This window comes from Gigantopelta aegis, chromosome 9, assembly GCF_016097555.1.
Source record: "Gigantopelta aegis isolate Gae_Host chromosome 9, Gae_host_genome, whole genome shotgun sequence".
In the NCBI taxonomy this organism is placed as follows: domain Eukaryota; kingdom Metazoa; phylum Mollusca; class Gastropoda; order Neomphalida; family Peltospiridae; genus Gigantopelta; species Gigantopelta aegis.
Window position 1 is genome coordinate 33070351 of NC_054707.1, and position 13330 is coordinate 33083680.

At 36.1% G+C, this 13330-nt stretch overlaps 1 protein-coding gene across 1 annotated transcript in view; it reads left to right on the plus strand.

Moving 5' to 3' along the window:
• LOC121381847 (A disintegrin and metalloproteinase with thrombospondin motifs 3-like) overlaps positions 1 to 8145 on the plus strand; it is a 31107-nt gene extending 22962 nt beyond the window's left edge. The window contains exons 12-14 of the mRNA XM_041511215.1: positions 1079 to 1228; positions 2764 to 3015; positions 7501 to 8145. Coding sequence (XP_041367149.1) covers positions 1079 to 1228; positions 2764 to 3015; positions 7501 to 7709 — 611 coding nt within the window. The 3' untranslated portion in view covers positions 7710 to 8145. The remainder of the gene's footprint in view (positions 1 to 1078; positions 1229 to 2763; positions 3016 to 7500) is intronic.
• Positions 8146 to 13330: the final 5185 nt, after the last annotated feature.

The window sequence follows — 13330 nt, forward strand, 5'->3', positions numbered from 1 at the left end:
AAGAAGAAGATATTTTTTTTTAATTTACCAACATCCTGAATATTATGATTATTCATATGACTGAATATGGTTCGTTTAAATTCTCCAGCTCTGTAAATTCCTTAATTGTCCTAGTGTATAACAATTCTATAATCAAATAGCAAAGTTTTTAAGCTAGGCAAGTAGCCTTTTTGAGTTACATTCCATTCCAAAAACAAAATGAAATCACCCCCACATCTGCAACTACAATAGATGGACTTGTGCCTTGAGGATGCACAGTTATTTCAAATTAACAAGAGAAGGGTGAAGAACTAACAGAGAGGGTGTTTTAAAATAGGAATTTAAACTATATATAAATAATACAGTCTATGTCAGGTCTCGAAGCTGGCGATTTGTTACCTACATCAATTGTGAAATGTTTTTGCCATAGGCAAAATGCTCACTGATTGCAATTTTGAGCCTGCAATTTTAAAACAGTAACTTTTGCAACAAATACAAAAATAACAAACATTAAGAGAGTATTGCTAAAGCAATGCATGTCCCCTAACGAACTCGAATGTTTTTCGTATCTCCTAATTTCAAGGGCCATAACTCTGTGAAAAGTGGGTAAATCACCATAAAAGTTAAACTTGATCAGTAACAGTATATGATAAAGGTATATACAAAATTTCATATCAATAGCTTAAGGCTTTCAAAAAATAAACATCCGGAAATATATTTTTATACATCTTCTAACTTCAAGGGCGATAACTCCGTCAAAAATGGGTAAATCACCACTTGATTTGTAACAGTAAACGATAAAGCTATACGCAACATTTCAGCTCAATATCTCAAGGCTTTCTGACAAAAACATCCGGAAAACTAATGTGGGGCAGACAGGACGGAGATGAAACCTATAGTCCCCTCCGGTTGGATGGGTAGGGGACTAATAATAATCTTTTCAACAGATGGCAATAATTTTTATCTGATGACAAAATCCTGTCATCTGTAAAACCCCTGACCTATAGCAATTCATATTATGTAATTGCTGTCTGTGCCTTCATTAAATTCAAGCCCTGCTGTTAAATATTACAACAAAAGTAACCATTATTTTCTCCAGAAACATGTGTCCATGGTGACCAGCCATTCTACTCATATCAAAAGCAGACTTGTGAAGAGTTGGTCAACCGGTACGCTGCCTTCTGCTATGATGAGAACATCCGTGTGCAGTGTTGTCAAACGTGCAAGAAGATTCTCCGAAATGTGCCAGGTACTTTTCTTACTGGAAGCTTAATACATGTTTATTCTGTTCGTATTTTGTTAATTTAATACTGGTAGTCCTTTACAATTAGTATATTGCCTACAAAGGATGTGGTATGTGCTGTTCTGTATATAGGAAAGTGCATGTAAAAACCTTTACTGTAAATAAGGAGGGTGGGATCTGGCTCAGTCAGTAGAGAATATTTGCTTGCGTCCTAAGATCAAATCACCTTAGTGGACCCATTCTCTGATTGGGGTTTTTCCGTCCCATCCAGTGCACCACGACTGGTATATCAAAGGCTGTGGTATATTCAGTCCTGTTTGTGGGAAAGTGCATATAAAACATCCCTTGCTGCTAATGGAAAAATGTAGTAGATTTCCTCTAAGATTACAAGTAAAAAATTACCGATTATTAATAAAAAAAAAAAAAAAAATTTAAATGCCACAAACACTTAACACAGACATTTTTTTTTTCTTTTGGATATTACAAACATGGATGATGATAAGATTAATGGTGTAACTGCAGTACTTCCATTTGGGTATGGGACTACTTGACAGGGCCGTGCTCCACGCTTGCTGTCAGTTGAGTTATCTCGGTATCACCCAAGCCCGGGGTACACGGAACCTGCAGTGCATACCGGGTAATCATCTCCCATGTGGGGTCATACACTCAATCACACCCGTGAAGTGGGTGAAATTCAGTGTATGTGGCCTTACATCTACCCATTGAACCTAACGGTGCACTCGCTCTGGGTTGGAGCCGGTACTGTCATGAAAAATCCCTCATTGGCTCAGGTGGGATACAAACCCAGTACCTACCAGCCTGAAGCCCAATAGCATAACCACTACACCACCGAGGCCATATATTTGACATCCAATTAATGTGCTCTAGTGGTGTCTTTAAACATTATCAAAGGTTCAAAGGAGAGACATGAGACAGACATTTGGGAAAATCTATTTTACTCTTTATTTCATGTATAAAAAATTTAGATGTGTTATTGAATGTTGAATTCGTTCAGACAAAATGTCTCTCCCCAGTCCATATATCTCATAATCCCAGTAAACAGATCAGTATATAATGCACAATGAAGACTTTGAGTTTGAAAAAAGGAAAGCCTAAATAGAACATATAACGTTACAGTGTTTAAATTGTTTTATAAAACATTGCAAGACTTCACTGGAACTAAAAAAGATATATTTGATAGAAGAAATGTGATGGAATCATTTTGTTTCCATCCTGAACTTTTGTTGAAATTTCCTTGTAATACTAAATTTTATTATAAATTTTAATTTTATTTATCTGTGATATTTGTGGGGGTTTTTGGTACAGTTCTTTACACTGTGTTTTAATTTACATGTAACTCTTGAAATTTTTCATATTGATGTTGATCATCACTACATTTTTTCATTTACCTTAGTTTGACACCCAATAACTGATGTATTTTTTTATGCTGGGGTGTCGTTAAACATTCATTCATGAATTCAATCACTGAAATGGAGTCAATACACACAACACATATAAAATATTGATGTTTTTGTTTTTAGGGTGTGAGTATGGTGATAAAGTGACAAACTGTGACCCTCGGTATTGTCACAGCATCTATCCTAATGGAAAGATGGAGGACAGCAAGTGCTGTGGCACATGTCAACATGACACATCTACATGGTCATGTAACGACACGACATCATCAACAGGGATCGACTGTGCTAAGATAGAACCCCACATGTGTTACAACAGCACCATCGCTTACTATTGTTGTAAGACTTGTCAAAGCAATAGAAACATAAATGCAACAGGTGAGAATACATTATTACCTTTACATCTTTATTATATACATAGCAATGAAATATACAGATCTACAGAAACCATAAAAGTGATATCCAGTGAAAAGTAATATTTTCACTGTATTTTAGCTACAGTGAAAATATAGAAATCATATTTACTTTTTGGGTAAATGTTCATGATTAAATTATCTCACTTTGTCTTGTTTTTGTGGGATTTTTTGGAGGATCGCTTTGTCAGGTATCTTTGCACAGCAGTATTATTAAATAAATGTTAAAATAATAATTAAATAAAGATAATTTTTATTCAAATTTCTTTTAAAAAGTCTATGGTCAAGTAAATCTTCTGGAAAAGTTCCATCGGAAGAAATATATCATGATGTTACATGTTTTCGATAGGATAAGCGAAAGATATTAACATAAAGCAAAACATACTGTCAAAAATTAGGAAATATGTATATAATAAATAGACCATTTCATGGTGTTTTCTCGAATATGATTGTTATGTCAACTCGTGATGTGTGAAACCATATTTTCACACATCACTCGTTGACATAAAAATTGTATTTGAAACAGCCTCTATGTATTCAATATTCTAGCAACCTATGGAACAATGTGCATACAATAGTGTTCTGTACATCCATCTGTATGTCCAGTTGCAGTGCAACAAAAGAAATGTGTATATTTAGTTGTTCTTTATTTTTAACTATTCTGAATAAATCCCAATTGTTTTTATATCTATTAAAATTATCAATGTCTTCAACATTATAGGCTCATTATGACCTTTTATTTACTGAATTAATTTTCTATTTGGAAAAATATATTTATATATATATACATATATATATACATATATATATATATATATATATATATATATATATATATATTGTTGGCGAAATGACAAAACCTCGTAACTACACTTTTCAAAATTTTACAGGAGCTAAAAAACCTGAATATTTTTCGAAAAATACATTATTTTGTTAGTCGTTGTTATGTGAACATATTAACAGTTAATAGTGATAACTACTTAATAGTGGGTGTACCATAGTTACGGCTACGTCCGAAATTAGGACGTTTTACCCTATGTGTCAGGTCTACAAATGTACTTACGACATTTTACACCTGAAATGTAGTTGAAAATGTCAATTACGACATTTTGATCTAGAATTTAACACAGGTTGAAGGAATGAGGTAAGATCTGTACATGGATTAAATACACATACATGTGTAATTAACAGGTTTTATTTACATGTAATCCATGTAATATGTGAACATAATGCAATGCTGAGCGTCATGTCCACACTCTAGCTTCCCGCTTTGTAGATACATTTTGTCATTTTGTTTCTTGGACCAGTTATAATACAACTATTTGTCTTGTGACAGTCAACCACTTTCTTATAGACCGATAGTTATGATCTTTTGATAAAAGCAGAATATGAACATTCTAACCCTGGAAATTCCAAAAAGTGCTTTCTCGCCAAAAGCGTAGTTACGACCTTTTGTCATTTCGCCGTCGATATATATATATATATGTGTGTATATATGTGTATATACTTGTATATATATATATATATATATATGTATATATGCAGGCCTCACGCGAGGTCAAAATCATAGAGCAAAATCACTTCTCTCTCAAACTTTAGAGAGGGCGAAGTTTTTAACAGCAGAGAGATTTGAATTTTTAATCCAAAAACTAAAATACGCAAAAAATAAGTTATCTTAATACAGGTGCAACTTTTACAATCTGTATTTTATTTTATTTTTGACCGTCTGTACTGCTAATTGATGGATATGTGCTCTATAGTTGTTTTTTGTTTTTTCAAATCACCTTTCCACATGTCGCCTTCTTTAGAAATAATGAAATGTAACTGAACAGCACTAATTTAGCCGTTTAGAATTCATTCTCTCACAACTTTGTCTTCTCATTTCATTTTATAACTACTCCATGCTGAGTATTGTTAGTAGATTAACCTACCATGGGTGTTGCCTGAGCTAGAGAGTCTACCGGTATTTTGTAACGCCAGTCTCTCTTCAAACTCTCAGACACTTCACACTTAATTATTATCTATGAATAGGCATTCCTCACATTCGTCACCATTCATCCGTGTACATTGCAAGTGATGACTATATTTAAAAAGGCGACACAGATTTCGCCTTACGGTGACTGGCACGGCGAAGTCAGGCTGGTCGGAGCGAAGTTTGGGCTCACTTTGCCCGGTCGCGTGAGCCCTGTATATATATATATATATATATATATATATGTATATACATTGTATATGTATATGTGTATGTATATATATATGTATGTATATATGTGTATATATATATATATATATATGTATATATATATATATATATGTATATATATATATATTTACTTTCTTTTGTTAATATGTTTTTCAAATTGGCTATTACTGCACACTCATACTTCAGTACACAAATAGTAAATGCCTGGGATTAAAGGGTAGGGGGACGGGATGTAGCCCAGTGGTAAAGCGCTCGCTTGATGCACCGTCTGTTTGGGATTGATCAACATTGGGCTATTTGTCGTTCCAGCCAGTGTATCACAACTGGTATATCAAAGGCCGTGGTATGTGCTATCCTGTCTGTGAAATGGTGCATATAAAAGATCCCTTGCTACTAATGGAAAATGTAGTGGGTTTTCTCTCTATGACTATGTGAAAAATTACCATATGTTTGACATCCAATAGCCGATGATTAATAAATCAATGTGCTCTAGCGGTGTCGTTAAACCCCCAAAAAACACATAAAAGGACAGACCCTAGTTTTTAAACACTACAGCATATTTGCCCCCATTTATGAGCACCAAATTAAACATTACTTATATTTTAATGTTTAGATTATCCATTTCTGTTCAACCAAAGTGTTTCTGGCATCCTGTTTTTTCTAATACCACAAAATGCATTTTTTACATTTTAAAAAACACATGTGTCTGACAAATAACGGTTATGGAGTCAAGTTTTAACCTATTTTTAAGGGTATTTCACAATTTCAATGTCAAAGACTTCTGTTTCACTGTGTTCTAACATTATCAAATGCGTTACAGGTTTGTAAATTAACTAAACTTAGTGTCCATTTTCACGGGCTGAAACTAGGGTCTGGGACTCTTAACTGAAAATAATGTTAAACCTGCTAAAGCACCACCTCTTCATTCAGTATACCAGTACTAGTAGTCCACATATTCAAGGCACCGATTCCAGTTATAAACATTGTAAAATATTTTCGGTTATTACAACTTTTTCACTGTTTAATTACACATTACTCGTAACTTCTTGCTTATTAGTGTTGTCCTGGGGCCTAATTCACAAAGCTCTCTTCGGGTCCATAGGAACCAGAGGGCCAGTGACACCCCCCCCCCCCCCCCCATATAAATAAATATAAAAATGTGGCTTGTGCCCTCTTCCACCAGACTGTGCCTCCCTCAGCAAAGATTGTGCCCCCCCCCCCCCCCCAACTCCCAATACCATTTCTACAGGGCTTGCTGTTAAGTAACGTTACATTGTCCTAGCAAGTCTTTTTGCATTGCACTCTAAGATCGAAAAGTTGTGAGAATTTAGTGAATACGGCATCACGGCCCTGTTCCACAAAGCGATCTCAGCGCTAAGATCACCTTAAGTGCATAACTACCTCATGCATTAAAAGTGATCTCAGCACTACGATCGCTTCATGGAACGGGGCCCCGATGTTTAAATAACTAAAAATGTATTTTATGTGAAACAGAGGAAGCACGTACCTTGGAAATTAGGGTAGCGATTTTAAGCTTATAACTGTCTAAATCATTTCTTCTGACGACAGTGCTTCAAATCCCGTCAAAGCTGGCTCACACTTTCACTCATCATTCTCATCTATCACCCTCTGCCTACCATTCTCATTAAGTTAATATAAAAACCTTTCCAATTTCTTCCACGATTTCAATCTGTTTCGACCCTTTCTGTCAGTTTCTTCTGAGCTGTCCACTCCATTGCCTACTTATCTCAACTTCCTCCACGGGTGCAGTCTCTGTTTATTTCCCTACACCCACCTAGTATCCTCATCTTCTGCTGCTAATAAAGCTTGTCTGAACCACTGCACTAACGACTGCCAGTAGTATGGGTGTATAATACGTGGTTACAATTGCCTCTTTAACAATGCCAAAAGTAACTACTGAACACTCCCCAAAGTGATCACACTAAGCCCACAGCTAAAAGCTGATGGGGAATGGCAGGTGTATGGCACGGATAGCCACAAGAGACAAGCACATGTTGCATTTGGAGAGACAAGGACAGGGATGTGGAGGTGGACATCAAAAGTTGAAAGATAGGAGAAGTTGCCAGATCGGGAAGACATGAGACAGAATTCAAAGGAGAGAAAGAAAAGGGGGAAGTGGGATAAATATATATATATTTTATGTTCCTATTGGGTAGCTATTTGAGAAAGACCTGTGTGATTGTTCCAATAAATATATATACTTAATTTTCAGTCATTTGTTTTCAGGTTGTGAGTATGGTGACCACATTTCAAAACCAGACTGTTACGAACTTACTAATTACGGCACGACTTGCTATGATCCACAAAATCAAGGACTGGAAAGGGCTTGTTGTCAGATGTGTGCTAAGAAGCCTGTTTCTGGAAACGGCAGCAGCCACGTGGACATTTCATTCTCTCGTCTGTGGCTCTTACTGGCGTTGGTTATGTTACAGTAGACCACAATGCTTCTTGTTCACATCAGGTCCCAAGCTTATACAAATTTTAAAATCTACATTAACATCTTGACATCTAATAACATCTTGAGACTTTAAAATCATGGCAACAAATATAAATTGTTGAACAAATCATTAAAGATTTTAAACTAGACACTAACCGTGTATTCGAAACAGTTCTGGTGTGCGTATTCCTAAAACTTTTGAAGCGGCAAGAATGTGTTTGGGAATTTGTTCCCATTCTTAAATCCCATACTACCTCGCCCTGGTGTCAAAAAGAAATCCTCATCCGTTCGAAAAATGCAGTTTCGAATACACGGTAAAATTTTATAAGCATGAGCCCAGGTTCAATTAGAAAGGTATACTCCATTTTAAATCTTAGCCGACTCGTAAACATTGCCCAACTTACTTTCATTTTTAGTAATACATTTGTCTCTCAGTTTTTGTTTTTCTATATAATATTAAAAAACTAACAATAATGCATGTACTAACCATCAACTCACTACAGAAATGGTGATTCAGGATTACAGCAAACTGTCTTGACATTTAGATATACATTTAAGGCCGTCCCACACTAGTGCAGTGCGTCGGCAGCGCATGAGCAGCGCGTCAGCAGTGAAGCGTCAATAATGCCCACATATACGCAGCGTGTCAAACAGAAATAAAAGAGAGAACAAAAGCTGAAAAGGGGAAAAGAAAAACGGAAGTTTTGGGTACACAACATCGTTAACCAGGCATTGGCTGCCATTTCCGTGTCTTTGTAACTAACCGACTGGATGTCGTATATGCATGGTTGTTTCTGCACCTCTATGATCAACCTTTCTTCGTTAATATTTTGTTTTGGCATTGTTTTTCAGTAAAATAAAGATATTCGTTAATAATGGGTGGGGTTTTTTGGTGGAAGACCTAAAATATTACAACATTATAACATCATAAACTGAGCGTTTCTGTGCGCGTCAGAGCAGCAAGCGGCAAAAATCGCTTTTGGATCAATCGGGGGAAAAAACCTGACGTTGACGCGCTGTTGGCGCGCTGCGCTAGTGGGGGTATGTATATGGTAATTCATTGGAAGTTATTTTTTGCTGCCGACGCGCTGCACTAATGTGGGACGGCCTTTACACTACATCCAGCTGGTATATGTTTAGGAAAGGAAAAATGTTCAGTAACACCCCAGCACATCAGGTGCTCTTTGTGATAATTCTCTAGAGAATGAAAGAAGAAACCCTCTTTAATGACACCCCAGCACGTCATGTGCTCTTAGGTGTTTTAATGATAATTCTCTAAAGAATGAAAGAAAAAACCCTCTTTAATGAAACCCCAGCACATCAGGCGTCTTGACGATAATTCTCCAAACAATGAAAGAATAAACCTTGTTTAAAGACACCCCAGCACATCAAAGTGTCTTAGGTGTCCTAGCTATAATTCTCTAGAGAATGAAAGAAGAGACTCTCTTTAATGACACCCCAGCACATCTTTAAAACATTAACATATAAGTATTTTTCCCACAGACAGGACAGCACAGCACATGCCACGGCCTTTGATATACCAGTTGTGGGGCACTAGTTGTGATAGAAAAACTCAATAAAAGGCAGAAGGAAGGAAATATTTTATTTAACAATGCACTCAACACATTTTATTTATGGTTATATGATGTCAGACATATGGTTAAGGACCACACAGATACTGGGAGAAAACCCGCTGTCGCCACTTTATGGGCTACTCTTTTCGATTAGCAGCAAGGGATCTTTTACATTCACCATCTGACAGACAGGATAGCACATATCATAACATTTAATACACCAGTCGTGGTGCACTGGATGGAATGACAAATAGCCCAATAGGCCCACCGACAGGAATCAAACCTAGACCGACCGGGCATCAAGTGGACACTTTACCACTGAGCTACATCCCGCACGCCCTCCCCCCCAAAAGGAGGTTTGATCTTACCCAAGCATCTCTGGTGACTGATGTAAATCCTGCCCTGAGTACAAATAAATAATACATGTATACACAGTTACTCTGATAGGAAACTTATAAATTGCACCCCCTACCATGGCACAATCGTCATTGCTAGTCTTTTTTGATGTGGTAGTATCAGATAATATAATATTACATTTCTACAAATCATGACTTATATATCCGTGACTTGACGAACATACAGTAGTCACCAACAACTCACTGACTTTTGTTAGATTAAACATTTAATTTACAGTAAAGTACTCTTATAACGAACTGGAAGGGACCATGATAGTTACTTCGTTATAGCAGTAGTTCGTCGTACACATTTGTACAAGTTGGTTATCAATGTATAGGGAGATAAAACAGGACTTTACGATCAGTTCATTCTATAAGAGCAGTTCGTTCTAAGCATGTTCGTTGTAAGTGTACTTTAATGTATCATATTTAATCTTATTCTGGTAACATTAAAGTATGATACAACAAATAACATTAATAACACTCATCAACAGGGGTTATTTTTACATTGATAAATATTATATGTACTATACTAAGTCTTGTTTTACATATGCCTTTTTTTAAATATAGCACTTATACATAAGCATTTATCTATATAGCACTTATGTGATGTATATGAGTTATAGCCAAGACTATGTTAATCAGTCACCAAAGGGAGTATTAAAAAGTGGCCCTTTAAGACAGGTGGCTGTTTAATACAGGTCAGTTAATAATATAATAATATTTAACAACGCACTCAACACATTTTATTTACGATTATATGGCATCAGATAGATATTGAGGAAATCTGCTGTCACCACTTTGTGGGCTACTCTTTTCGATTAGCAGCAAGGGATCTTTTATATGCACCATCCCACAGACAGGATAGTACATACCACGGCCTTTGTAAGACCAGTTGTGGAGCACTGGCTGGAACGAGAAATAGCCCAATGGGGCTACTGACGGGGATTGATCCTAAACAGACCACACATCAAGTGAGCACTTTACCACTGGGCTAGCAGTGTTCGAGATTAACGGTATCCCGATATCCCGGGGATACTAGAATTTAATTTTGGATACCAGACTTCAATTACCCAGTATCCCACAGGGATACCTTATTAATGTTGTTTCCCCGCTGAAACAATGAAAGTCGTCATTCATTGGTGAAGTAACAGTATTTTCGAGCTCATACCCAGTCTAATGCTATGCCGTAACAATATCTCCCCCAACTCATACCCAGTCTAATGCTACACTGGAGCAATAGCAGTGTAGCAATAGACTGGGAACCGCTAAGTCACTATTATTTTTGTTGAATGTTTCCTCCCTTCAAATTTTATTTGAGATATTGATTCCACATCTGCAGAAAATTGATACAGGTAGGTTTATCATTAGTAATGTCAGAAACACTTATAGATTACTCCTAAATATTAATTTATGTCAGTATTACTCAAAATAGATGTAGCAAATATTTATGCCGATTCCATTTGATTGCGAATTTCACGAATTCCGCAATATCGATTGCGGAATAGCAATAGATTGGGAACAAGAACAGTGTCATCCAAGTTTGTTACGATGTTATTTATGAACTTCATTGAAGTGGGATACTAGATTCTCAGGTGGGATACCAGATTTTGGAATGTTAGTATCCATCTGGGATATTGGCCAAATTTTTTAATCTCAAACACTGGCTATGTCCCGCCTTCTAACCCAGGTGGCTACTTAATACTGGTGGCTGTTAGTGAAGGTTTCACTAAACTTGCAAGTGTTAGGGGTGGGCATTTAACATAGTACACATTTTTAAAAACTGGTTTGCTCAGTACACTCTTCCACCTTGTTTACACTATTTGTAAAATAAATTCAGGATATATATTGTTAACATATTTCTGGGTGTCATTTAATTAGATTTATTGACAGTTTAACTGTGACCCCTTTAACTACAATATAATGCTTGTATATTAATTATGGTCATATATAATGCTTTTGCTAATTATACATTTCTGTATACATATTTTGTAACAGTGTATTGTTTGCCATATTTTGTTATGTATGTTACATAAATGTTACTTTATTGTTATTTTTACACGTGAACAAACAGTACAATAAACTATTTTAACATAGCCAATGATTTTGTTATAACTTGTATTGTCTAAATGCTGTTAAGTTATTCATTTTTTAAACTTAACTTGTATTAGTACATGTATAGTAGATGGGATCAGTGAATAGTTACAAACTATTAGTCAATATTATATTGCCATGTATTTGTAAAACACAGGGTATTCTTTAAAACATTTAATGCTCAGAAATAAGCAGTGGTACCGGTGTTCCAGTAACATAACTGAACAAGATTAACAGTGAGGTATATGGTACGCCCATCAGAAGTTTGATGGAAAACCATATCTATACTAATTAATATGCTACGGGTATGATTCAAGTCTAAATATGTGAAATATTTGCAATGGGATGGATGAACAGTTTGTTTTGGACCAACCATTATCCCAAGTTGTTCCTACGTGTGGTTTGATGGTCCTGTATGCAAGATATGATCTGGACAAGGATTTACTGTTATATGCAGTAGACTGTGAAAAGCAGGTCACAGTGACCTAGTAACAGTATGCCACACACTGCCATCCCAAGTTGTTCCTACATGCGAGGTTTGATGGTCCTGTATGCACCTGTATGCATCTGTATGTATGATATGGTCTGGGCAAGAAAAAGTTAACAGACGGATGAATGGACAGACACCATACCATAATACGACCCATCATAGATGGGTGTATACAAACACAGTGCAAGCCCATATGCAGGGTGAGTGCGATTGGTGCATATGCAACCCCACCCCCCAAATTACCAAAAGTCCACATTTTTTCTATCAAAATTAGATAACATCATGTAAATTAAAAAAAAAAAAATTTGCTATTGGTCCCATTTCAAGGAATTCGCACCCCAAACCCCCATTAAAAATCCTGCGTATGGGCCTGCAGAGACAGGTGTATTTTTTAGGTACATGTGAAAAATTATGATGTTTATTAGTATTATTATTATTAACTATAACAATGTTCCAGTCATACATATACGATATGAAAATCAATGTTTTTAATGAACCCTGTTTACCAACACCACGTAATACAAACATAATAACATCACCTGCTAGTGGGTGTCAAATGTATACAAATACAAGAATGACTGAGGCATGTTAGTATACACATTCTGTGGTTATCTAGGAAAACACAGTGTATAAAGCTGTGGAAGAATTAGTCAAATAATCCAGTTAGAAATTTAAGAAAAAAATCCCAGTTGCTAAAGATTTCACTAGTAATGTATTTAGAGAATACTCAACGAGCTACAAGGCAATACTGTTTATCTTGCACGAATGAACAGGGCTTGAAAAAATGTGTGGGACTAGGGTAGTCATAGACGCTACCTGTTATCTCAGAAATGAGCAGCTTGACCCCCAATTTTATCTGATTCACTTTAAGTGTGAGGGGTGGTAGTATTTATATCTGTGGCGTTTATGTCCATTGATATGCTGCAGGTAGGAATTTCAGTCACATATGTTACTATTGACATCTATAGGATATGATTTGGTAGTATACACCCTAAAGAAGATCGACCAAATAATATTATTTGGCCAACTAACACCATTATTTTGTTATATTTAAGTTGCCCAAACA